General features: G+C 40.5%; 2 protein-coding genes across 2 annotated transcripts in view; one reads left to right on the top strand and one right to left on the bottom strand.

Annotated features, from left to right (window-relative positions):
• The first annotated feature begins 4,513 nt into the window (after positions 1-4,513).
• Positions 4,514-26,726, top strand: Eif3j (eukaryotic translation initiation factor 3 subunit J). Its single transcript, XM_038330728.1, has 8 exons — positions 4,514-4,670; positions 4,754-4,857; positions 15,715-15,769; positions 16,131-16,222; positions 20,500-20,614; positions 23,209-23,370; positions 24,501-24,574; positions 25,012-26,726. The coding sequence occupies exons 1-8, from the start codon at positions 4,625-4,627 to the stop codon at positions 25,141-25,143; spliced, it is 780 nt and encodes a 259-aa protein (XP_038186656.1). The 5' UTR covers positions 4,514-4,624; the 3' UTR covers positions 25,144-26,726.
• Spg11 (SPG11 vesicle trafficking associated, spatacsin) overlaps positions 26,621-27,429 on the bottom strand; it is a 68,199-nt gene continuing 67,390 nt past the window's right edge. The window contains exon 40 of the mRNA XM_038330727.1: positions 26,621-27,126. Within this exon, the coding sequence (XP_038186655.1) occupies positions 26,946-27,126 (181 nt within the window). The 3' untranslated portion in view covers positions 26,621-26,945. The remainder of the gene's footprint in view (positions 27,127-27,429) is intronic.

Raw genomic sequence — 27,429 nt, 5'->3', positions numbered from 1 at the left:
AATACAAGGAATTCCTTGTATTCCCACAGTGTAATTTTCAATCCTCTACCTACCCTCTTCCCTTGACTGAGAAGGACCTCTGTTGTCATATGAACAAGGTGGCCATGAAGACGCATTAACTACTACAGGGATCTCCCCGACAAACCGCTGTGTTAACTGGAGGATTGGGGATAAAAGCCCAGTATGTATAGTTTGTCCCGGTCACCTGTCTAATGACCACAAATAAGTATATCGAGGAACAGATCTGTAGCATTCTGAGTCCATTCATCTCCCCTCTGTCACACAAACTCTTAAATTGTCCCCAGGAGGTAGGAAGCTGTTCTGCTCCAAAGGCCTTGGCTTCCCCAGGCATCTCAGCAGCGGAGGCATTCCTCTTGGCTGTGCGGATTTTTATCAGTTTGATGGGATCCACAATCTTTATTTCCTGTGGAAACATGAGCATAACCTCGGCCCTAACTTAACACTTTCCCTGGTTTACGTGAACTAACCTATTCAGTAGTCCCCCCCCCCCATAATCCAATGTCTTTTAGCAGCTGCTATCCCTGTTTCATTAGCATTTAAATGTTTTTTAAAATTAGAACTTAGTAGCATTATGTATTCTATTTCTGGGGGTCCTTATATTCCCCTCTGTTTAACAAGATCTCTGGATTAGAGTTTTCTAATCTGTACTTTTGTAGCTGAATTTCTGTTTACTTTAAATCCTAAATAGTTAAGAATCTCCTCTTTGTATTTTTTCAGGGGAAATTTGTAATTTCCAATGGGTAAATTTTTCTGTACTGCATCAAACATTCTTTCTAAGGTTTCTATACTAGAAGCAGTCAAGAAAATATCATCCTTACAATGATAAATAATAGACTGAAGAAAGTGTTTACACACCACTTCCAGTGGTTAAATTTTTTTTGTTGTTTTTTTGTTTTTGTTTTTTGGTTTGTTTTTCGAGTCAGGGTTTCTCTTTGGCTTTAGAGCCTGTCCTGGAACTAGCTCTTGTTGACCAGGCTGGCCTCGAACTCACAAAGATCCGCCTGCCTCTGCCTCCCGAGTGCTGGGACCAGTGGTTAATTTGTAAAATAGTGACACAAAGCTGTGCTATTTAACAATCTAAGAAAGTACTTTTATTGATATCTCTTTATGGACTAGGCATTATTGTAAGTAGGCAGTATAAAGACATAAAAGCAATTTTTCTTCTATTTTGTTTGTGTAAAGGAATTTTAAGCAATAAAGATCCCATAAATTGAATTATCTTATTAATAGCTCTTAGATCAGTTAACATTTTCCATTTTTTTCCATTTTTGAGATTCTGTTTTATTACAAACACAGAATTTTAAGGACTGGTAGTTTCCTCAGTGTGCTTATTAGCACCTAACTGTTCTATTATAAGTTCCTCAAGCATTTTTTTTCTTTAGTTAAGGACCACTGTTTTATCCACATAGACTTTAATCTCCTTTTTTGTCTTTCAGGTTCTATATGTTTAATCCATTTTACATTTTGTTCCACCTGAGATAAGATTTTATTGTCCAAAAATTGAGTGGAGACCTCTTGACTAGGTCAATTCAGATTTTAGAATTTTGAAAAGTTACAGATTATGTCAACTTTGCATTTAATAGGCCTCAATCTTATTGTTATTTATCTGCAATTTTAACTTTGGCCTCTCATCATTAATAACAGTTTACCAAAACACCTTTTTCCCCAGTGATTTAAAACCTTTTACTTCATAATTGGAGCTGTTTTACCTTTACAATATGGGGGCAACAATTATTGAGCAATTCTATAATCAGTTTTTATCTGCATAATCTTTTATACATAAACCATCTTTAAACGCATTAAAACAATTTCTATGAAGAACCAAAGTTTCTCCATTTTGTCCTCCACCTCCATCTGTGTCTTGCTTAAGCTTTTTCTGGTAAAACCTTCTAGTCCTCAGAAATGGCTCGGGGCAAAAGTGACAAGGTAGCCCTCTGGAAAGTGCAGATAAAGGCAGAATGTCCCCACCTGAAGGTCAGCTGATATGAAAGCTTGACAAGCAACAGGCGAGGTTTGAAAATAAAATTTGAGAAAAGTCCCTAGACACGAGCCAATCAGGACTGAACCCGTCACCCTACCCCTGCTAATGTAACTTTCTGGCTTTTGCCTTAAATAATGGCCTCTAGAAGGGCGGGAGACCTCCTCTTGCTGCTGCTGCATCAGTTGCTTTGACAAGGTCCCTGTCAGCTTGTATTGTGCACACAATAACCCTTGCTTTTGCATTTCAGTGAGTCAGCCTCCCGGCGAGTCTTGTTGGGGTAGCTATGGACTGGGCACAACACTTTATAGGATTTTAAGACATAACTTTAGGCAATACTTGTGGAGCATTTTTATAAAATCTTAAAAAGAGGATTTTTTTGTTTTTGTTTTTTGAGACAGGGTTTCTCTGTAGCTTTGGATCCTGTCCTGGAACTACCTCTTGTAGACCAGGCTGGTCTCAAACCACAGAGATCCCCTGCCCTCTGCTCCAGAGTGCTGGGATTAAAGGGTTGAGCACCACACTGCTGGCCAGCAAAAGGTATTTGTAACAAAGGAAGGCCAAGGGGCTGTGTGTAAACTCCAGAGCAAGGCCAGGTATAACCCAGCAGGGTTTCATGGCTAGTAGAGGTTGCTTGCTATCCCTCTGGTGCCAGGTCAGTGGGACATTATACCACAACCTGGCATAAATCACTTTTTTAAGCAAGCAAACTGTTGTATGGGGGATGGACTATGTAGAGAGAGATGAAAATGGAACACCAATTTGAAGTTAAAACTCTCTGATTCAGGTAATGGTAATTTTTCAATTTCAGTAATGAAAACAGAGCTACAAAACTGGGTAGCAAATGGAATCCCGAGGGAACAGAGAGGGCAAGAAATCAAGGCTAGCGCTCAGGTTTTGATATGCACATCTTAGTGAGTGTCACCACCACCCTGTATCCTAAAGCATAACCTTTCTTACTTGGAGCTTCAATAAATTTAGTCACCACATTAGGGCTCTCTGAAGACACAGATCAGTGGGATGCATGTATAAAAAGAGAATTTAAGAAATTTAGATCACACAACTTCAAAATCTTCAGGGCAGGCAAGCAGGATAAAGACCCAAGGGAGATCTGGAGGCACAAGTCTTCCTTCTTGAGGGTCTTAATTTAACTAATTTAATTAGGCTTGAATTCTCACTGAACTAATTCACTGAAGTTAGGGGTTGCATAGCTCAGTGGTATTGCAAGGCTTGCAGAAGCTCTTGGTTTTATCCTTAGCACAGCAATTAATTATACTTATATATTAGATACTTTGCCAAGTGTTGAGAAAAAGTTGTGAATGATTGTGTCCTCTTTTTTGCTGCCTTCTCTCTTGCTTGTCTCTCTTGCTTAACTTTCAATCCACCTTTACAAACAGATGCTGTCTTTATAGACTGTGGCCTAACGATTTAATAATACTGTACGACACTTTTTGAAAGACCACCTCATGAAATGTTTATTTTTAGACCAAAAATACGGAAGAAATGGAAAGTAATGAGAATGGCTGGTTACTGTATATCTTTTAAAGATTTTTAAAACTATGAATATAGCCGGACAGGGGTCGCGCACGCCTTTAATCCTAGCACTTGGGAGGCAGGGGCAGGAGGATCTCTGTGAGGTCAAGGCCAGCCTGGTTTACAAGAGGTAGTTCCAGGACAGGCTCCAAAAGCTACAGAGAAACCCTGTCTCGAAAAACCAAAAAAAAAAAAAAAAAAAAAGAAACAAAAAAAGAAAAAAACCTGAATATATCGGAAAATAAACTTAACACAATATCTAAACTAGCTTGTCCCTACTGTCCTTATAATGGAAGTCCAGTGCCAAATTGGGGGAAAAAATGCTCCTTTTTAGGTTTTTATTTTTTAATCATCAATTTAACTATTCGATTGCATTCTTTCAGGTGAGGACCATAAGCCTTCTAAATACACCCGAGGAGTCACTCGGTTTCTCAAACTCCAACTTCACCAGCACCTACCGTAGACAGGAAACTGCATCCTCCGCCGTCGTTAATGCTACCTTTTTCATCTAACCTCATAATGCTTCTTTTTGTTGCAGCCAGAGCACTATGTCGAAATCTGTTTACATAACTATTTTGCTACTGGGTTGAGAACAAACTAGAGCATATGCCTTGCACACACCACGGAATTCCAAAATGTTTTCGCTAAAGAATCACCGTGCTGGCCTCCGGGGGCTCACGGAAAGGGGAAACCCCGAGAGATTGGGGTCAACTTCGATCTCCCGGCCCGCACGCAGGAAGAATGCGGGAGGACCGCCCCCGTCTGCTGGCTGCCTCCGCCCGGCGCTTCACGCCGCTCCCACTCCTTTCGCAGTCGGCGATCCGCAGCCGACAGGCGAGCACCGCCCGACTCACGCGTGCGCACTTCCTTTCCTTCCAGGGGCCCCGGGCTGGGGCTGGCGTCGCCCCGCCCCGCCCCCGCCCCGACCCGCCTGCGCGCGTCGCCCGAGGGGGCGGGGCCTTGTCCGGGCGCCCAGTCAGCCACGGTCCCAGCCTGCCCCGCGCGGGCCAACGAGAACCAGCCGGGTGACTCACCTCTGCCGCGCTAACTCTTCGCAGCTCTTCCCTTCACGCACGCTCATCCCGACTCGAGATGGCGGCGGCGACGGCGGCGGCGGCCGGCGACTCAGACTCCTGGGGTGAGCAGAAGTTCCGGCCCGAGTGCGGGCCGTGGCGGCCTCGCTCCCACGCGTGGACTAACCCGACTCCCTCTCTTCCGTAGACGCGGACACGTTCTCTATGGAGGACCCGATGCGGAAGGTCGCGGGCGGCGGCACGGCCGGCGGGGACCGCTGGGAGGGCGAGGACGAGGACGAGGACGTGAAGGTAGGTGCGGTCCGGGGCGCCAGGCCGCTCGGCAGGCGCCGGCTGCGGGCAGGCGGGCAAATCTGGGGGGCCCCGGGGCTCAGCCCGGGCCTGCGGACCGTGGGTCCCGCGTGAGCGTCGGCCCAGCCGAGCCCTGGTTCCCTCGGCCGGCCGGCCATGTGGGCGGCGGGCGGCGGCGTGTCCGGCCGGACTCTGCGGAGGGTGGCGGCAGCCCGAGTCCCAGCCCTTCACCGGGAGTTCGCTCCCCGGCCTGGATCCTAACTGGCGACTTGAAGTGACAGCAGCAGTCGGGTCGGCCCACGTGCAAGCTTCGCAGTCCAGAACCCTCTTGCTGGAACGAGCCGAGCAGATTGGAAACTCGGTTGCAGTGTTTGTCCCATATGGAAAGTAGCGAGAGCCGCCTGCCTTGCCCGGTTCGAGGCTCCCGGGTGTCAGTAACTTAGATAGGCTCCTTAGGGTCTGTGGCTCGTTACAGCGGTTGGATGCAGAAAAGAGCTTGGGTTTTCCTAAACTAGAATTGGAACAGTAAAACAACTTTAAGCTCTCCCTTCCCCCACCCTGCGGTAAGAAGATGACCTGAGCGCCGCGTTAACCAGCAGGTTAGTGGACAGAAACCTAGGCCAGAAGTGGGCACTGTGGAAAAGGGAAAGGTAACGAATTCATTTACACAGGGACAGGCCTGGAAAAACTCCCAGGATTTGGTGGTTGAAGTAGACCAGGGGCCAGTGGTTTTGTTTTTCTTTGGCTTGTAAGTTCGAATCCTGTTACCCTTCATTGTTTTTGAAAACTCCCACAGGCTCATCCTACAGCTTTAGATGTCATTATCTTCTGCGTCCATTAAAAAAAAAAGTTAGAAAGTCTCAGCTCCATAACTGTATACTAGTGAAGTTTTCCTTTTTTTTTTTTTCTTCTTCAAGACAGGGTTTCACTGTGTAGCCCTGGCTGTCCTGGAACTATCTCTTGTTGACCAGGCTGGCCTTGAACTCAGAGATCCGCCTGCCTCTGCCAGTGCTGGGATTAAAGGTGTGCGCCAGCACCGCCCGGCGCCACTATTGAAGTTTTCAAAGTCTTCCTATATTAGTGCAGATAAAATTTTGTATGGACTGGAAAACGCTTTTTCTTCCTTTGATTAATCTAGTACTTTGTAAATCCTGCTGGTGTTCAGAATTTTGAGCTCGGTAGTCATTGTGAATTTAATAGTAGTGTTTGGATTTTTATGTCCTGTCTCCGAGTCGGGTGTGTGTCCATTTTACCAGACAGCCTGAGTTTGAGGTACGAGGTGAGGTCTGCGTACATTGAAGTTAATAATGACTAATAGTTTTATTGAGTAGCCACTTCCATGCGTGTTTACCTGTTGTGTGTATTGCACCTGGGGATAATTTGTTACCAACCTTCTGTTAACAACCTTTTGTTACCAACAGCAGATTTTCAGTTTTGATTTTTCACTTTTCCTAGGAAGTGGAAGTTAAGACATAAATAAAGATTAAAGAAGTTAGAAAAAGGAATGGGAGGAAGTTCAAAACAAAACAGGGGGGCTGGAAAAATGAGAGGAATTGGAAATAAGTTCCAGAAAGTTGTTTAAATTTGTCTGTTATGATGCCATGTTGTATCTATCTGCAATTATGGCATCTAAATGGTGTTGAGCCTGATGTTAATAGTTCTCATCATTCACATTGCTTCTTAACCTTCCTAATGTGGTAACCCTTTAACATGTTGTTTTTAACATGTCCTCATGTGTGGTGATGACCCCCAGTCATAACATTATTTTTGTTGCTATTTCATAACTAATTTTGTTACTGTTATAAATCATAATGTAAATATTTGATATGCAACCTCTGTAAAAGGGTCATGTGACCCCCCAAAGAGACCTGTAAATTGAGAGCTGTTAAAAGTCTAAGTCTTAGAGCTAAATTTTAGAGACTTAAAGAAAGGTATTGAAATGTTTAGGTCCATTCTCATGGTACAGTATAAGAATAGTTTGGCCAAGCCGGGCGGTGGTGACGCACGCCTTTAATCCCAGCACTCGGGAGGCAGAGGCAGGCGGATCTCTGTGAGTTCGAGACCAGCCTGGTCTACAAGAGCTAGTTCCAGGACAGGCTCCAAAGCTACAGAGAAACCCTGTCTCAAAACCAAAAAAAAAAAAAAAAAATAGTTTGACTCCTGGCTTTTAGAATTATACTGATTATAACGTTACCTTGGCATTTTTCTAGATTTGTGGCCTTAACCAAGTTATACTTTCTCAGTATTTAAATACTCATAATGAGACCTGCATTACATAGTTACTTTGTTATTTTTGCTTGTTTTGTTTTGAGATAGGGTCTCACTGGGTAGCCCTGTATGGCCTAGAACTTACTGTGTAGACCAGGCTGGTGTTGAATCTCTTAGAAATCTGCCTAGCTCTGCTTCGCAAGTGCTGGGATCAAAGGAGTGCACCACCACGAGAATATGTATTTTAAATGAGCATTAAGCAGGGTCACCTAACATGTGATAGGTATTCAATAAAAGTTTTCAGTGATCTCTACTTTTTTTAACCCTGTGAACATATTTAGGCTGCTAAATGATATTTATTTTGTGCCATATTTTATCATTTCCTGAGGCCAGAAAGATAAGTATTTTCTAGTATTTATTTAGTATGAATTTTTTTTTAAATCATGTTTTTTGTTTTTGTTTTTGGAGCCTGGCCTGGCTCGCACTCTGTAGACCAGGCTGGTCTCAAACTCACTGAGATCTACTTGCCTCTGCTTCTCAAGTACTGGGATTAAAGGCGTGCACAACCACTGTCTGCTTTCAGCATTTAATCTTTTTGTTGGGGGTATGCAAACAAGGTTTAATTTTCATGAAATCAAATAATTGTAGTCCTTAAACAATTCAATGTGTGAATTAAAAAAAAAACACCCGAGTTTGGCATAATGGCCAATGCCTGTGGTTTCAGTACTTTGGGGATGTTGGGGGAGAATCTCTTCCAGGAGTTTAGGACCAGCTTTGGCAGTTGAGTGAGAGTTCTATCACAAAACCTTAAAAAGCATTATTCATTTTATGTCAGGATAAAGTGACCTTTATAAATTGCCATTTTAATGCTGTTTATTTATTTAATCGTTCTGATTGACTCCTTTTCAGAAGCTATCTTGTGGTGGCAAAAATGGAGTTTTTTGCATACCTCTTAAAGGATAGACTTTTTCCCAGTAAAAAGGTGAGAAGTGACTAGAAATGGCGCAGAGGTTAAGAGCAGCGGCCTCTTCCTGAGGACCAGAGTTAGATTCCTAGAGCTCCTGTCACAATCCTTGTGGCTTTGCATCTGGAGTCGCTCTTGTAGACATGTACGTACACACTCACAGACAGACAGGCAGATACACATCTGTGTATGTATATATGAATGCATGTAAGTAAGTGGAGCATACATTTCTGGCATTATTTACTTGAATCTTTCTTACTATCCTGGTACACAGAGGTCTGGAGAGAATGTTTTACTTTGTGTATATGACTGGAATGCAGGATGTAGACACAGGTTTGAGCACTTAATGGAAGCAGGGACAACACAGCTTTAAAACCATTTTACTGGATTGCCTACATTCCCATTGAACAAGTTACAAGTTTATTTCAAAAGGTATACAGATTTTTAGAGGAAGCTTCTGACTGTTCAACTCTCAAGCATTTGTTTTGTTTTTATCTGTGTATGTTTAGTTTTTAGTCAGGATCTCATGTGGCCCCAGCCTGGCCTCATCCCTTGTGTAGCCAGTTGAATTCTGTGACCTTGAATCCTGATCCCCTTGCTTTTTACCTCTTTTTTTTTTTTTTTAATATTTATTTATTATGTATACAATATTCTGTCTGTGTGTACGTCTACAGGCCAGATGAGGGCACCAGACCTCATTACAGATGGTTGTGAGCCACCATGTGGTTGCTGGGAATTGAACTCGAGACCTTTGGAAGAGCAGGCCATCTCTCCAGCCCGCTTTTTACCTCTTGAGTACTAGGATTGCAGGCCTGTGCAACCCCCAGTTGATGTTGATGCAGACTTGGGGATAGAGTCCAGGGCGAGCCAACAACTGAGTTCTATCTTCAGCCCTCAGCCAGTTCTTTCTCTAGCTAAATTGATTTATTACACAAAATCTCAGAGAATTGACCCAAGTAAAAACTGAGCATTAAGCAGTCATGTCCTGCTCATTTTCTTTAAGGATCTTTCCAAAGTAATAGTTTAAAGTTTCCAGAGTAAGGGCATTTTTCAAGTATTCTGAAGAACAGGATTTATATCTTATTTTAGTGTGTTTTTATATTTTAATTTTGAGCCAGGATCTCCAATTTGGATCCTCCAGCTTCAGCCATCCAAGTTCTTTGATTATATGTGCCTGTCTCATGAAGATCTGTGTTTTAGAGAAAACACCTTCTGATACTCAGGTGACCATTTTGCATAAATAGGTATCTTTCTGTTTTAAATTGGTGTCTCCTAAAGCTGTCAGATTCACTGTGTACCTAAGGATAGCCTTGGACTCCGATCTCTTGCTTGGGCTCCCCAAGTGCTGGGATTACAAGTGTGTGCTATGAGGCCTGACTTATGCAGTTCCAGTGATCAAACTCAGGATGTCCTGACTCTACCAACTGGACTGTCTCCCCAACCCTGTTTTATTTGGGAGGTAGGAGAGGCAGTCGAGTTATAAAGACGAGGCTGGACTTGAATTCTTAAGGTTCTCCAGCCTCAGCCTTTTGAGTGCTAGAATAAGTGGTTGACACCATGCTTTTCTGAAAATTCGTATCTTGAAGAAATTATTTTTCTAAATTTTACAGAAAATTACAAATATACAGAAGTAGTTTAATAAGTTCTTCACTGTTTCCTGATCCTCAACTGAATGAAGAGAGTGACCATTTTTTTTCTCCTGAGACAGCCTGCCTTTTATGGCCAAGGCTGTCCTTACAACCCGTCAGTTCTGCTTTAGCCTCCCAAGAGCTGAGGTTATAGCGTGAAGGAGCCACCATGTCTGACCTTCAGATTACTGTTAAGAAAATTCCAATTATTTCAGTATTGTAATACCTTTTGTAAAATAGCAAGTTTTTACTCGGCTTATTATAACTATTGTTATTTTGCAGTTACTGGAGAGCAAACCCAAGTGCTTACACATAATATGCTATCATTGGACTTCATTTTCAACCCTAAAAGATACTTTAAATTTTTTTCCTTTTTTGTGTGGGTGCATGTGCCACATTGTATGCGTGTCAATCAGAAGATAACTTTGGAGTCAGTTATCTCAAGTATTTTTTGTTGTTTTGTTTTTCTTTGAGACAGGGTTTCTGTACGTAACAGCTCTGGCTGTCCTGGAACTTACTTTGGAGACTAGGCTGGCCCCAACGCACAGAGATCTATCTGTCTGTCTCTGCCTCCCAAGTGCTGGGATTAAGGATGTGTGCTACCACTGTCCAACTCAGTGTTTAGTTTTTTGATTGTGATACTGCTCAAGAATGTAGTTTAACAATCACTCTGAATATAAGACAGGTAGGCATTGAGCTAGAACACAACTGAGTGCTGAGCCAAACTTAATGAATTGGATTGCATGGAGTAGAATTTACTGAAACAATTACTTTGACTTAAGAAAGATGATAGAACATTCTTTCATAAACTGAATTTTTATGAGAAGTCTAGCCCTGTTGGTTCTGAGGCTGCTTAGAGTAGAAACCACACATAATTTACAGAGTACTAAGAAGTTGTTTTTCCAGTAAGGAATTAAAAGTTCAAAGTCATCTATTCATAGGCAGTGTGAAGTCACTCTGGGCTACTCTACCTTTAAAAGAAATATGGAGCCGGGCGGTGGTGGCGCACGCCTTTAATCCCAGCACTCGGGAAGCAGAGGCAGGCGGATCTCTGAGTCGAGGCCAACCTGGTCTACAAGAGCTAGTTCCAGGACAGGCTCTAAAAACTACAGGGAAACCCTGTCTCGAAAAACCAAAAAAAAAAGAAAAAAAGAAAAAGAAATATGGATCAGAAAGTTTTGCTGTGTCTTAACTAAATTATTTAAGGAAAAAGGGAGAGAAGTATATGTTAGCTCTTGGGATATTGCTATGAGGCAAAAACCGTTTTACTGCTCTTTTTGAAGCTATTCCTGTTTGACAATCTATAAATATGTCTTCCTTCAGCTGGAAAGCATTTTCAGACTTGAATATATTCTCATTGCATATGACACTCAACATTTCGGTATAGTAAAAATGGCAGAACCAGCCAACTGCTAGGTACTTTATTATAAATTTAAGTACATATGTGTGTGTGTATAGTATTTGTTTTGATTTTAATACTTGGTTGTGTTTGGTTAGAAAAAAGATTTTGAGGGGCAGCCGCATGCCTTTAATCTAGCACTTAGGAGGCAGGCAGATCCTTGTAAGTCCAAGACCAACCTGGTCTTCAGAGTTCCAGGACAGTCAGGGCTGTTACACAGAGAAACCCTGTCCTTTTTGGTTTTTTGAGACAGGGTTTCTCTGTCGCTTTAGAGCCTGTCCTGGAACTAGCTCTTGTAAATCAGGCTGGCCTCAAACTCAGAGATCCGCCTTCCTCTGCCTCCCGAGTGCTGGGATTAAAGGCGTGCGCCACCACCACCCAAGAAATCGTGTCTTGAAAAAAAGATTTTGAACTTGAAAAGCAGCCATCTCTTTCAGACAAATGATTCAATTTGAATATTAGGCATATGGAAATTATAGTCTCTCTTCTAAAGAAGCTGGCCATTATAGGAAGGCAATCAATGTTTTTGTTTTTGTTATAGTCTCATGGTCCCGGCTGGCATAGAACTCCACGTGTAACAGAGGATGGCCATGAACTCCTGATCCTCCTGTTTCCATTCTCCAACTGCCGAAATTACAGGCATGAGCCACCAGGATACCTGGATCAGATTTCTGGAGTGTCTGTTATTTCAGTAATGGAGATTGAATTCAGGACCTCATGTGAGTTGTGTGAATGCTGTATCAATTGAGATATATTCCCAGTTTCGGGGAAAGGTATTTTTAATAGGATATTAATAGATTGTATCTTGAACCAAATAACACTTAGGTCTTTTATTTTGAAGTGATAGATAAGCTTACTGTCTATCTTAAGTGTCTTGCAACACTTTTGTCATTTATCTGAAAACTTGCCAGTGTTTACAGAGTTCTGTGTTTACAGGATAGTCTGCACAGTTATGTTGTTTTTTAATAGCAATTGTGGTAGGTATTCTGTACCCTACATTAAATTTTTAGGACTTGCTAATTTCGTAGCTAAAGAGCTAAAATTTTAAAAATTCCTTTGGAAAGCTACCGAGCCGTCTTTGATAGTTTTGTGTACTCTCTTAAGAAAATTACTATGATAATTTAGTAGTAATTTCAGGGCAGGTTTGTTGCATGTATTTGAAGGTAATAATGATAGACAGTGACTTCCTTTCATGGTCCTTTGTACATTGGGGCAGGGGTCACGGCTCTGTCTAGAATTTGTTTACAGGAACTGCCTTTTTGGCTACTAAAACCCTTTCTGGCCTGGCTTAGTGACATTGTCACAAATCCCAGCATTCTGGAGGTAGAAGTCAGAGAGGATTATGAGTTCAAGGCCAGCCTGAGCTACACAGCAAGACCCCACTATAATACCCTACACCCCCACCCAAAAAAAAAAAAGGATTCTGATAAAATGGGGAATTTCTAGGGAGCCTCCTGTTTGCATGGATGGGAGCTGGGTTATCTTTTATAGGAAACCATTTTATAATAGGGACATGGTATAAAGAGTTGGTGTGGATGAGGTATGAAGGGTGCTTCTCTGTGTTGAAGGTATCACCAGAGTACTGTTGTTCATTTTCAGTGATAGTTCTCTCGGCTTTGTGGTACCAGACAGACTTTGAGATTTTTAAATTTCTAAACAAAATAATAGGTACCTTGAGTTTTGAAGGTGTGAATTAATACAGTTTTATGTATCTGGGCACATGTTACATATTAGTATGTACCTTGACCGCGATTTATTTATTTATTTATTTATTTATTTTGAGATTCCCTATGATCTAGGGGAGTTCATTCTAGAACTAATTGAAAGAACAAATATTAATAGGAGAAACTCAGTTTGTAGTTACTTTATATTCCAAGTCTCAGGAAGTACTGTGTCACTTTGAGCCACTCAATGCAAGTCCCTATATTGTTTCTTAACTAAGATCATTTGTTGGCTATATCCGGACCAGTTTTTTCTGTAAAAAGGGATGCTGCTGCCGTATATTGAGGAAAGTTACGAGAATTAGCCTTAATGTTACAACAAGTAAAAGCTCCTAGCATAATTTTGGGTGTAAAGTAAATGTTCATCAATATGTTCTGTTACTATTATTATCTTGGTTTTAAATCTGCACTTACTGGAAATACAGTACCTTCTTATCTGAAGCACTGTCTACTAAGCAGCATATTACAGACCCTGAAATACTTGATAGTTAACTTATGTTTGTAGCTTTTTGGTTCCCTTTGTACTACAGTTTTCATGTGAAAACTAAGGCATAGTAGTAAGGTAATAATACAAACTTTATCTATAATTTTTTTGTTTGTTTTTTGAGATAGTGTTTCTCTGTGAAAAGGTCCTAGCTGACCTGGAACTTGCTTTGTAGAGCAGGCTGGCCTTGAACTCAGAGATCCACTTGCTTCTGCCTCCCAAGTACTGGGATTAAAGGTGTGCGCCACCACTGCCTGGCTCTGATTTTTTTTATTTCCAACTCTAATATCTTAGTTATTCAAATAATGAATAATTAATTTGTTTTCAGTCTGTTAAAACTCGAAACCATGGGTTAAATTGACAAGTGATTGTAAAAATATATTTTTTACTGGTGAGTTAGCTCATTGGGTAAGAGCACTGGCTGCTCTTCCAGAGAACCCAGGTTAGATTTCCCAGCACTCACATGGTAGCTTACAACTGTAACTCCAGTTCCAGGATATCTGAACCCTCTTCTGGACTCCCTGGTCACACAAGTGGTACATAGGCATACGTGAAGGCTGAACACCCAAATGCAGAAAATAAATGTTTTAGAAACTTATACATAAACATACTTGTATGTAGTGATGAGCTGCGGGCTGCGTTCCCGCTGCCCGGCTCCCGGCCGTCCGCTAGCTTATGCCCCGAAATAACAACACACAAATTGTATTCATTTAAACACTGCCTGACCCATTAGTTTTAGCCTCTTACTCACATCTTGACTAACCCATATCTAATAATCTGTGTAGCACCACAAAGTGGTGCCTTACCAGGAAGTTTCTAGCATACATCATCTTGGGCTGGAGCTTCATTGCGTCTGGCATCTCTCTGAGGAGAGGCATGGCAGTCTGACTAACTTAGGAGAGGCGTGGTATCTGACTGAGCCATCTACCTCACTTCCTTCTTCCTGTTCTGTCTACTCCACCCACCTAAGGGCTGGCCAAGGCAGTTTCTTTATTAAAACAGAAGACCCTCCCACATCACTTGTATATGAAATTATTCCAATCAGGAGGATAGATTTTTAGTTTCTTTGCTGGATGTACAAACTTTTTTTTAAAGATTTATTTATTTATTTATTTATACAGTACTCTGCCTGTAGGCCAGAAGAGGGCACCAGATTTCATTATAGGTGGTTTTTGGGAATTGAACTCAGGACCTCTGGAAGAGCAGTCAGTGCTCTTAACCACTGAGCCATCTCTCCAGCCCACAAACTTGTTTTTATTGAGGTTTAGTGTATATATACCTGCATTGATTTAGACCTGTGGTGTGTAATGATATAAAACTGGACGCTTGTGTTTGTGTCATTATTGGTGACTGTGGTATTAGTCAGCCGTTGCCTCTTCAAATAGCATTAGTGCTTCCTGCTTTGCATCTTCCCTCTGATGGCTCATCTTTAAATGACATGTCATACTGTGCCTGGTGGTTGCTGAGACTGTGTTCTACCTATAGATTAAAGCACAATTTAAATTGAGAGCTATCTCCATCCCTGCTAAAGTAGAATCTTGTAAATTCTATAGTGTCTTCAGAAAATTGTTTATATGTAGCTCGGTATAGAGATAGGCATAGAAAAAACAGATTATAGGTCTACCTTAGAGTGCCTTGCCTGGCTTAAGGAGGCAGAGCTATAAAGGGTTGAATAGTTCTTCACTCATCTCTAATACTGTGCCTAAAAAGACTGTGTATTTTGATTTCACTGACAATGCTTGTGTTGTAAGCAATACCACTTGAAACAGCCCATTGATCAGAGAGCAGCGTACTTGGTCATCTGGTGAATGAAACAGCTGAAAAGCAATGGGCAGTACACACACGTGTGCAGTAAGGGAAGGCAAGAGGATCAGGAGTTCAAGGCCATTTTGGGCTATATATGTAGACTTTGTCAAATTAAAAATAAGACAGCAGTTTACTTAAGGCTTATAAATTTAAGCTTGGTTGTCTTGTATTTTTAATTGGTAAGCTTTTTATGGCATTAGATAAGTGGATATAAAGGCTTATGTATGGAAAAACAAACATAACAGTAAACATTTAAAAATTCTAACAGGGGGCTGGCTCACAACCATCTGTAATGAGATATGGTGCCCTCTTCTGGCCTTCAGGTATACATGAAGGCAGAACACTATAGTGAATAAATCTTTAAAAAAAATTCTAAAATGGGGAATAACATTAAACACATTATTTTATGTATACAGACATTAAACATACCATAAAGCTTCTAAATGAAAGCAGTGTGGTACTAAATGGGCATTAGTTCCTCTTTAACCTCTTCTAGACCAGGCTGGGCTCGAACTCAAAGAGATCCACCTGCCTCTGCCTCCCGAGTGCTGGGATTAAAGGTGTGCGCCACCACCACCTGGAAAACGTAGAAATCTTGTGGGAAAGAAAATGTGGTAAGAATTACTGATGGAGGTTCTTGTCTTCAGGACAACTGGGATGATGATGACGACGAGAATAAAGAGGAAGCGGAAGTCAAACCAGGTGAGCCGCGGACGCTGCCTCGTTGTTTTAAACCAAATCTCTGTATAGTTTTCTTGTACTTTTGTACAACAGTCAGATTAAGTACCTACTGGTTTTCTGTTTGATTGCTGGGTCATCTAGGTAGGAGAAAAGAGTAGAGGAAATGGTGTTGTTTGAATAATCTTATTTGTCTATTTGGATCTTTGGGGATAAGATTTGAAAGGAAAAGGAAGAGTACTGGAACTTCTAACATTTCCAGAATATCACCATAAGACTGAAAGCTAGGGAGGTTTTGTCTTTTCAGGTATTCCAAGTATCACATCTGCCTAAGTAACAGACTAGAAAGTATTCAATATAATTGTAAATAAAATATTTCTTTCAGAAGTAAAAATTTCAGAAAAGAAAAAAATAGCAGAAAAGATAAAAGAGAAAGAACGGCAGCAGAAGAAAAGGCAAGAAGAAATTAGAAAGAGGGTAAGTTCTGTCATACAGAATTCATAATGTGTCATAATGTGGTACAGCGTCTTAACTGGCTGCAAATTACCTCGCAACTTGAAGGGCTCTGTAAAGACAAAGTGGATATACCATAAGATAGGTGCATCCCAGAGCAAAGGGATTTGTGATGCAAAAATCCAACCCAGAAATCTTACATCAGAAAATATTTTCAGTTTCATCAGAACAGTTAGATTGTGCAGTGACCACACTTAATGGTTTTTGCTAGCACCTGCAGTTTTGCTTTTTTTTTCTTTCAGTGCTGGGATTGAATTCAGGGCCTCATGCATGTAAGTGATCCCTCTGCCACTGAGCTGTATGCCCAGCCCACCCGCAGCTATTTCTAGTCACAGTCATACAAAGAGAATCCACTGAGCAAACCTTTGTCATGTCCTAAAGTGGTTTTATTCCCGATTATTTGTAGCAGGATCCAGAAATATTGTATTTATTAATTTTCTTTTTAATAGGAAACATTTCACAATTCAAGCTATTATAAACACTTCTAACCCCTTACTTATTCTGATGTCTTTCCCACTATTCCTCATGTAAACACTTGTTCCTTATCTTTCCATCACACCTTTATATTTCTGTGTGTATTATCCCCAGACCTCTTTGAGACAGAGTCTAGTTGCGTAATCTAGGCTGACCTTGAACTTGATTTCCTCCTGCCACTATTTCCCAAGTACTGAGATTATAGATTTGCACCGCTAACTGGCTGTCCTTCTGTAGTTTCCGCTTCATTTTTATTTACTTTACTGTAGAAATCTTCCCATACATAACATGGAAATACCTCTAATACTTTACTTTTGTTGTTGTTGTTTTGTTCTGTTTTTTTTTTTTTTTTTTTTTTTTTTTTTTTTTTTTCAGACAGGGTTTCTCTGTGTAGCCTTTGCTGTCCTGGAACTCACTTTGTAGACCAGGCTGGCCTTGAACTCAGATCTGTTTGCATGCCTCTGCTTCCTGAGTGGAATTAAAGGCTATACCACTACCCCCTTGACTTCTTTATTTTTTGTTAAAAAAAGATCTTCAAATAAGAAAGTAGGAAAATAATAAGGCATGGTGGTGTACTCCTGAAATCCCAGTACTCTGGACGTGTGAATTACATTACTCTAAGTTCAATACTAGCCTGAGTTGTATTGTAACGCCCAGTCCCATAAAGCCAAATGTTGGCGGTATCCATATCTATAATCCTGGCATGTAGGATGCAGAAAGAGGATTGCTAAAAATTGTATGCTAGTATGCTAGCCTGGTCTATATAGCAAGTTCTAGGTCATCCAGGGCTGCATAGTGTGAGAATGTCTCAAAAACAACAAATAGCACATAATCACCTAACATTGTTAATGTGTCCCCAGATTTGTTTCAGCTATTTTTGCTTTGCTTAATATAACTAATATACATTTTACCTTTAAACTTCTGAAAAGGCTATTTTTTCATATCAGCTTGTATTTATGTAATATACCTGATACTTTAGAAAACTGTATTTTTAGCTATGTCTGTATAGCTTGTTTTTACCAGCAAAAGAACTGTAGCATGAGATCTACATCTATGAGATGCAGCTCATTGATAGAGTGCTTGCTTATGTGAAAGGTGCTATGGTCAATCTGCTTTATTTGGGGGGTGTTGTAAGGGGAGACTGTCTCTGTGTAACTCTATATCTCTCGTGGGATTCGCTCTGTAGACCAGGCTGGCCTCAAATTCAGATCCACCTGCCTGTGCCTCCAAGTGCTTGTATTAAAGGTGTGTGCCACCATGTCTGACTGCCAAAAAAATAATTCTTTCATATAAACTTGTTAATAAGGTTTTTGTAACTTGTGTTTTACTCAAGCACAGTAGTTTATTATTTTGAGACTTTTATACTTGTATCTAATGTATTTAGTTCAAACCTCTAGTTCCTCCCCTCCTGTCTTCCCCATTACTCTCCTTCCCAACTTCATATGCTGTTTTTAAAAACTAAAGAGTCTACTTAGTGCTGCCAGTGTGTAGATGGGTACAAGACCATATACACAACCCTGTGTTCAATCCTTCTCACTTCATAAAACAATGTTGCACTACATGCCTGTAACCCCATTGCTTGGGAGATAGAAGCAGGAGGATAAGAAGTTTGAGTCATCCTAAGTTACGTAGTGAGTTTGAGGCCAGCTCGGGGGCGGGGGTAGGGGAGGCTGTTCACACCACCACCACCATCATGTATGGTACACACACATATGAATGAATAACTAGATAAGGAAAAAACATTGAAGTTTGAAGCAGGTAGTGGTTCTGCGTGCCTATAATCCCACTGAGAGAGTTACAGGTTTGAGGATAGAGTAGCCTGGGGTACAGATAGAGATCATGTCTCAATAAAGAAGCAAACATTTGTAAGAGCTGTGCATGGTGGCATATACCTGTATTCTCATCCCTCCCTTACTATATGAGACTATCTCAAAAAAATTTAGAAATCAAAAAACTCAAAAAAAAAAAACTATAACATGTTAAATAATAAAATTTAAAGCTCTGAAGTGGAGTTTAGGGTTTGTTTTGTTTTCTGAGATAGAGTTTCTCTGTGTAACAGCCCTGTCTGGCCTAGAACTCCCGAGTGCTGGGATTAAAGAAAAGACATGCACCACCACCACCTGGCCAGGTTTTCAGGCTTTTATATTAGTTTCCAACTTGAGGAGACCTTGAGTGTACTTAGTTTGTCTTAAGCCTGACATTGAGATATTTTCAGTTTTGATCTTTGTCTTAGTCTAAAGACACTTGGAAATGTTCCATTTCTCTTTTTTAATCTTTTTACATTTCCACTCCATGAACAAGGAAATGTGTTTTCAACATGAAAATTTGCATAGGTGGGAACATGCAGGTGCTTTACTTTTCCCCAGTAACTGTTATCTATAGAAAAGACACCTGCTATCTACCCTTTTAGAGGGTTGGGGGGGGGGAGTGAGAGCTTTACATTACTGGGGTGTCACGTTGGTATTTTGATTGCATTTGTAACTCTAAAATAAAATAAAACTTTTTCTGATGTTTTGAAAACATCTTTAATGTCTGCGTTGCCAGATGAACAATGTGTTAAATATTCTGTAGTTGAACATTTAGGATGTCACTAAATTTACTTGCAATTATAAATAGTATTCCAGTGGATATCTTTGTGTGCAGCTCAGGTTTCTCCACCCCCTCTCGTCTCATTTATGTGTATTGGTGTTTAGCTTGCATGCTTGCCTGTCTATCTACCACTTGAGTGCCTGGTGCCCTTGGAGGCCAAAAGAGCACATTGGATTCCCTTGAATTGGAGTTGTAGGTGGTTGTGAACCCCCGTGTGGGTGTTGGGAAGAACACTTGGTCTTCTAGAACAGCCAGTGGTAATCTTTGCCACTGAGCCATCTCAGTGCCTCCTCCCTTTAAGAAAAAAAGCTTATTGTTTTTGAGTGTCTTGTATGTATGTATATTTGTACTGTGTTCATGTGGTATCTGTGTATCTCCTGGAACTAGACCCTTAAAAATTTATTTATTCATTTATTTATTTAATTTATTGTGTATACAATATTCTGTCTGTGTGTATGCCTGAAGGCCAGAAGAGGGCACCAGACCTCATTGCAGATGGTTGTGAGCTACCATGTGGTTGCTGGGAATTGAACTCAGGACCTTTGGAAGAGCAGGCAATGCTCTTAATCGCTGAGCCATCTCTCCAGCCCCCCCTGGAACTAGATTTTTAAGTTACCATGGGGGTGATGGGATTTGAACCCCTGTTTTATGGAAGAGCAGCTAGTGTTCTTAACCACTGAGCCATCTCTTCAGCCCCCTGTCCCCATCTCAGGTTTCTTAACACAAATATTTATTACAGAATTGATGAAAACATGTAGAAATATTTTAAGATGCCTGATAGAGGTCTCCATATTCTAGAAAGGTTGCTCAATGTCCTTTGTGGCAGCATGTGAAGAGTGCCATTTCATCTTACCTATAATTTCATCCACTCATTTTTAACAGTGGATGGGGAACTAAATAGACTCTACCTTCCTGGGTTCAAATATTACCCCTATTGTGTGCAAGTTGTTTTACCTCTCTGTGTCTCCATGCTTTATTTAATTATCTATATAATTGAGATATGAATATCCTTTAAAGTGTTTATAAGAATGCTAAAATACAGTAATCATTTGTATGAATACAAGTATGTGCTTGCTTCTCTGTGTAAGTGCTGATGACATAAAATTCATACAGTATAAAAATATACTCTCTCCACTATAAGCTCATCTGTTACACGTGAAACTTGTGTTTCATTTTAGTTAGAAGAGTCCGAAGAACCTAAAGTGCTAACACCTGAAGAGCAATTAGCAGATAAACTTCGGCTAAAGAAACTACAGGAAGAGTCAGACCTTGAATTAGCAAAAGAAACTTTCGGTAAGATGGTGGGTGCAATGTTGAAGTACTCCAGGTGAAAAATTCTGCCAGTCTTACTGCCTTATCTGTAAGAGGTCAAAAACTATGTTTTTAAAGGACACACACATTCTAATTGAGATTAGAACACTGTTTTAAGGTCTTGTTTATATATTTAAGATTACTTGACAAAAGTATAGACATGTTTTCAAATTTTTTGAGTAATATTTTATAGTATCATATATATAAAACATCATTTGTAATACATGCCCATATTCCTAACACTTGGAATGCTGACACAGGAGAATCAAAAGTGGTGGTTAACTAGGGCTATATAGCAAGACTGACTCCCAACACCCTCCAAAAGATGCCAGTAGACCAGTAAAGTGTACTGTTGCCTAAACTTATGAACTAGATAGATTGTGCTGTCTATGGCTTTGAAATTGAAATATCCAACTGTCTTTGGGGATATCCTGTTGCCGTAAGTCTAGATAGGACTTGGACAGAGCAGGTTGGTCTGCGTAGAATATCCAGTTTTGGCTTTGCCTTGTGTTCAGGGTTGTTTCTCTTGTTTTGGCCTTGATAATACCCTACCTTTCAGGGCCATCATTTATCTTACAGCTTATATAGTCCACCATCAGGGAAGTCAGGGCAGGAACTGAAGCAAAAGCCATGGAGGATTGCTGCTTACTGTCTTGTTCCTTATGGCTTGTTCAGTCTGCTTACTTACAGTTCCCAGGACCACCTACCTGCCCAGGGGTGGCATCGCCCACAGTGAGCTGGGCTGTCCCACATAAATCAAAAATGAAAAAAATGTACTGCAAGCCAATCTGGTGGGAGCATTTTTTCAGTTGAGGTTCCTGCTTCTCAGAGGACTCTAGTTTGTCATTGACATAGAACTAGCCAGCATACCTAAGGAAGAGTTAAAAGAAATAGAGAAATACAGACTACTTCATTTGTCAAGTTTGTCCTTACCTGGTGTGAAAAAATTCACCAACCCCTGCTCGAGAACAAAGAGGCCTGCTTGTTCCCCTTTAGGAAGTGTGTCCATACCCTCAATGGGTTTGTAGCAGTGTTGGCTGTAACTGTGGGTGTTCCTCTCTTCAGGAACATGCGTTCAGCCCATGCGTGCATGCTCAGTGCAGAAAATCTCACGGGGGTACCAGTTACAAATTAAGTGAAAAATGAGCTAACAGTCACTATTTGGTTAATAGGAATCGAATTTGTGGTTTTGCTAGATCATTATTTGACATTGAAAAAGGTATGTTAAGAAGCATACATACTTTTAACCTAGAAGTTTAGGCTAGATTATTTTTCTTTCAAGTTTTAACACATGGTTACTTCTGTTTAATTTTTGGAGTTAGCTAATTATTTTTATCACATTCATCTCCTTATTCTTTCCCATCTTTGTAAAAAGTTTTGTTTTTACAATTATTGGGTTTGTATACCCAAGGATGCTTGTGGAAGCCAGAGGACAGCTTGTGGAGTTACTGCCATGGGGTTCAAGGGATTGATTGTATGTAGGTGGTCACACTTGGTGCCCCCCCCATCCCTTTTTCCTTCTTGGACAGATCTTTTGATAGCATCCTTGGAACAGCTAGTAAATTCTGTGGGTTACTTTTTTAGTTAAAGCTTTTGTTTTTGAGATAGGGCCTTTGTAGCTCTGGCTGGTGTAGAACTTACTTTATAGACCAGGTTGGCTTGGAACTCACAGAGAAATTTGCCTCTGCTTCCTGAATGCTGGTATTAAAGGTGTTCCTAATACTTCAGTTGGAACAGGAATCAAACCCCAAAACAAATCCATGACACACACAGAATTCAAGGTCTTTAGTTTTTAGTGCAGGGGATTGAACTCAGGACTTCATACAAGTTAGGCAAGCACTATCTTGAGTAAGCTACATTCTCAGCCCGTATTTAGTAATTTAGTGGTTGGTGGTTTTCTTTTTTTCAGACAGGTTCTTGCCAGGCTGGCCTTGAATTCTTCATCGTCCCAAATACTGGGATTATAAATGTTTGTAACTACTCAGCTTCATTTTTTTTTTTTATTGGTAGTAGTTGACAGTATTGTAAGCAGACTGTGATGGGGTTTGTTATTAAATACGATTGTTGCCTAAAATAAAAATGGAAGAACATGCTAAATTGGAGATCAGTAAAATTCAAGATAAAATATATCTATATTTTTAATTTGAATTTCAAAGGCACCCTTCTGAATTATGTTCAGGAACTCCCACTGGCCCAGGTTATAAAGCTTCCTAGGGCTGGAGTGGTGGCTCAGTGGCATATAAACCTGATAACCTGAGTTTGATTCCTCAGCCCTCATTGGGGGAAGGAGTGAAAGTTACCCTCTGATTTCCACATGTAGGTCGTGGCGGCACATGTTTTTATAAAGTTCTGCTTTAGAGTAAAACTGATTGCTTAGATAGCAGCTTGGTTTATGAACTTTAAAGTTTTTGTTACGGGGAGGAGCATGTGGAGGTCAGAAGACAGTTTTGTGTCCTCAGTTCTTTCTCCCCATCTTTATACAGGAAGCTCGTACCCTGTGAGCCATTTCTCTAGTCCCCATTGATGAACTTAAAATGTTGGTGTTTTCCTAATGCTTCAGGTCTTCTCTCCTGCAGGTGTTAATAATACAGGTTATGGAATAGATGCTATGAACCCATCTTCAAGAGATGATTTCACAGAGTTTGGAAAGTTACTAAAAGATAAAATTACACAATATGAAAAATCACTATATTATGCCAGTTTTTTGGAAGCCTTAGTTCGAGATGTCTGTATTTCATGTAAGTGATGCTGATTTCTAGCCCCTTTTGTTAAGATTGTATTGTGAACATCATACGTGGGAAAGCTTTTTTTAATATAAGCTTTAACGCTATATAATATAGACGTTTGGGATGTTCTCCAATTTGAGTATTTGAGGTGGGGGCAGGCTGCTTTCCTTGTTGTGTAGGAGCTTCTCAAATAAGAGATAGCTGGTTTATGCCTAGCAAAGCAGGTCACATTGTCTCCGAAAGGACTACAAAGTATCTTTAGAGGGATTGGACTAGGGGCTCTTTGGGAACTGTTGATTTTACAAATAGAGTTTGAGATGCTATCCAAATTGCCCAACAGAACTGGTGCCCTTAATTCTGGGACACCATACCAAGAATGTCTGAGGGTGGTGAGGGGTTTAGGACTGGTTGAAGAGTATCAAAAGGCTCTTGATGAATTAGTTTCTTTGAGGAATGATCACTAAGCAGGGGATGATCAATGTGGGTAATGATTACGTATAGGTGGGTTTTCGTTTTACACGTATGTACTGTTTTTTCTGTTTCTTTTGTGGGGGGCTTTCTAACCAAACCCTAACATTTTCTGTATCTAAGAACTGATTTACTGTTTGTCCACTACTAAAAGGTGTTGTTCCTGGCTAGAAAACATAGCGGGGGCAGAGGCCTATCATTTGTGTGTTTAGTTAGCATTGCATATTCTATGTAGTTGCTACTCAGAGATTGTAGAGCCTGTGGTTAGTCTCCCCTCTGTTTAGACTGAGGGAAGACAGTAAGAAGCCTTGCAAACGCTAAAGAGTTTACATTGTTCTTTTGTTTTCCAAGACAGGGTTTCACTGTTTTGCTGTCCTGGGTCTCACTCTGTTGACCAGGCTGGCCTGGAACTCAGATCCACCTGCCTCTGTCTCCCCAGTGCTGGATTTAATGCATGCATCTGGCTAATTACAGTTCTTAAACTCATTGAGTTGACCATTGTATTTTAGTGTGCTATAGACTGAACAGTTACTTACCTGTTTATTTATAAAGAGAAATTCATAGTTGTTTTAATAAAGGTACCTAGGTTACAAATGTAGGATATCTATTTTGATTTTATTTTTTAAAATGCTTAAAAATTGAAGTTTAGTAGTTTGTCTCTCTCTTTTTTAAAGTGGAAATTGATGACTTGAAAAAGATTACCAATTCATTGACTGTGCTTTGCAGTGAAAAACAGAAGCAAGAAAAGGTAAGAGCAAGCTGTACAGAGAAATGCCTTATGTTAGGGTGGGGCTGTGGGCAGAGTTTCCTCAACACAGTAAAGAGCCTGTGAAATTTTAAGATAGAACAGAATAGTAGTATGGTGTCTGTTGTCTCCATTTATAGACGTATTTGTGTTCTTTTCTGAGACAATAAAACTTGCTGTAGCCTAGCTGGGTGGTGGTGGCGCACGCCTTTAATCCCAGCACTCGGGAGGCAGAGGCAGGTGATCTCTGTGAGTTCGAGGCCAGCCTGGTCTACAAGAGCTAGTTCCAGGACAGGCTCCAAAGCTACAGAGAAACCCTGTCTCAAAACCACCAACAGCAACCCCAAAAAATGCTGTAGCTTTAACATCTCAAGTGTTTGCTGTGACAGGTGAAATGTTCATGGCATATAGGTTCATGAATTTTAACTCTTCATTTTTAGCAAAACAAAGCCAAAAAGAAGAAGAAAGGTGTGGTTCCTGGAGGGGGGTTAAAGGCCACCATGAAAGACGACCTGGCTGACTACGGTGGATATGACGGAGGATATGTGCAAGACTACGAAGACTTCATGTGACACTCTGTCTTCTCCTGGTGTCTTCTTTCTGTTGCCCACAATCCCTTCAACATGTAGCACAACTTCCTTTCCTTTCAGTTCTGCCAAATGCTACAATCAGAAGTGCAGTATCTGTCGTGCTGGTTATTTAACCCCTTGACACTCAGGTGCTAATGAGCAAATGAGGGAACTTGGATCTTGTTGCCAAGGGGTTAAAATTGGGAACTTCAGTTGCTACTAAATCATAGTTTAAAAACAAAACAAACCTAATAATGTTGTCATTGTTGCTATCTGATTCCATAGCAGCAGTCACTAAATTGGAAACAAAGGTCGCAACATGACAAAAAATTGTGTAGTATTTACCAGCACTGTTCAGTAATACAGCCTTAACCATACCTCCTTGAACTACTTCATAACTTGTCAAGAAGAGCAGTTTGCAGCAAGCAAGGGCATGTGGGATGCACCTAGTATTAAAATTGCTTTGTCTAAAATTTGAGCGTGAGGATATTAAACATGTTGTGAAGAAGACTGCTTATCTCAGAGTGAAGATACTGTGGCTGAAAAATACTAGTTTGATACTTAAGATTTGAATGACCAAAACCCTTCAACTTTGAAGCTGAAGAAGGTAAACCTCTCCATTGTCACAGTGCCAGTGGTGGCCGCTCCAGTGCATTGACTGTCTAGTTATTTATCGGCCTATTTCTACTGATGGAGGACTTCAGATGGGGGAGGGAACTGTTCCTATTTGCCTGATTCAAGTGTCTGAGAAGCAAATCTTGTTCTTCTAGGCTGCAACAGAAAAACTTAACAGGGTTTTGGCATTTCCATTTCTTTATAAAACATACTCAGCAAACTGCACCAGTTAACTAGTTTGGTAAATTGTTATGTTAACAATTATGACATCCGCAATGTTTTATAAAGCAACTAATTTAATAAAATCACTATTGTGAGGACTTAAATTTTGTGTTACCTCCCAAGAGATAGTTGAGTACAGGATGCAGCTCTTGGGTGGAGTTCTCTTTTACTCACCAAGGCTTAATCAGTGCCTGATGCAGTTAGAGTTTTGAAGCAGGAATGTTTGGGGTCTAGAGCAACAGATGCCGCTTTCCTCTTGTTTATCTGGGAAATTATTTTGTTTAAATGCTAGAGGCTCAATTAAGTACCTTAGAACTATTTATTTGGAGTATTGGCGCCTACTACTCATGTTATTGCTGTAAGCATAAGTTGGGTGATCATTTAAGTCATTTTAACCAGATTGGTGGTTTTTTTTTTTTTTTTTTTTTGTCCTCATAATTTGTCACTAGGTCAAAAAATGTTTTTAAATTCTCTTCCATAGGCAATAGGAATCTCAAAGCTCTGTAGACTACAAAGTGGAAAGCAGAACCATCTAAATGACTTGAACTAATGAAAGGCCGTGACTACACAGCAATAATTACAGTAAATACTGTTGAAGGCAGACAAGGGCTAAGATCTCCTTAGCAGTAATAATGACAGACACTGAATTTAAACCTATTTTATTATAGAAAGATCAGTTTCTAACTCATGAAAATGTATCACCTGTTCCTTAACTGTGTAAATAAGATTAAATTGCTTTGAAACTGGAACTTGCAGGCACAGGTACTCTTTCATCATGACTGTTCTAATGTGGAAGCCATTCTAACAAGTCTTTGATCTTATACCAGTTTCCCCTCATTCCCTGTAGCCACAAATGACTGATATGATATGGTGTGTTTCTGGGCTTCTCACCTCAAGCGGGGAGAAAGATCTCCAAATACTTTATTGCCATATAGGTACAAAAAGCAATTAGGGATCTTTCAGATCTTCTAAGCTGCGAGCATATCTTTAAGACAGCATCCTGTTTGAGGGTCCTTCAGAAGCACATTTACAATTTCAAAAAATTTGTGTTCATATGCCAACTTGTAATGCAGGTAGATGTCTTCACAGTACGAGAGTAACTTCTTCAGGTTTTCTGTGACCCTGTCGGTAGGCTGGTGTTGTTTATATCTACACAAAAACATGTAAAGTACAGGTTAAATACTGTGTCAACAAGGGGGGGATCAGCTCTGCCACCATGTAGGAGTGTTGTAGCTTAGGAAATTATCGAACTAGTCTTAGATTTTGATGAGTTAATTTAATTAAGAGTAATTATGTTGCTGGGCATTGGCGGCTCACACCTTTAATCTGGGAAGCAGAGGCAGGTGGATTTGTGTGAGTTTTAAGCCAGCCTGGTCTGTAGAGTGAGTTCCAGGGCAGCCAGGGCTACACAGAGAAACCCTCTCTTGGCAAAAAATAAGAAACCCCAAATAT

Source organism: Arvicola amphibius, chromosome 5 (assembly GCF_903992535.2).
Source record: "Arvicola amphibius chromosome 5, mArvAmp1.2, whole genome shotgun sequence".
Lineage (NCBI taxonomy): Eukaryota > Metazoa > Chordata > Mammalia > Rodentia > Cricetidae > Arvicola > Arvicola amphibius.
Note: the sequence above shows the minus strand (reverse complement) of the source record. Positions and strands in the feature narration are given on the sequence as shown.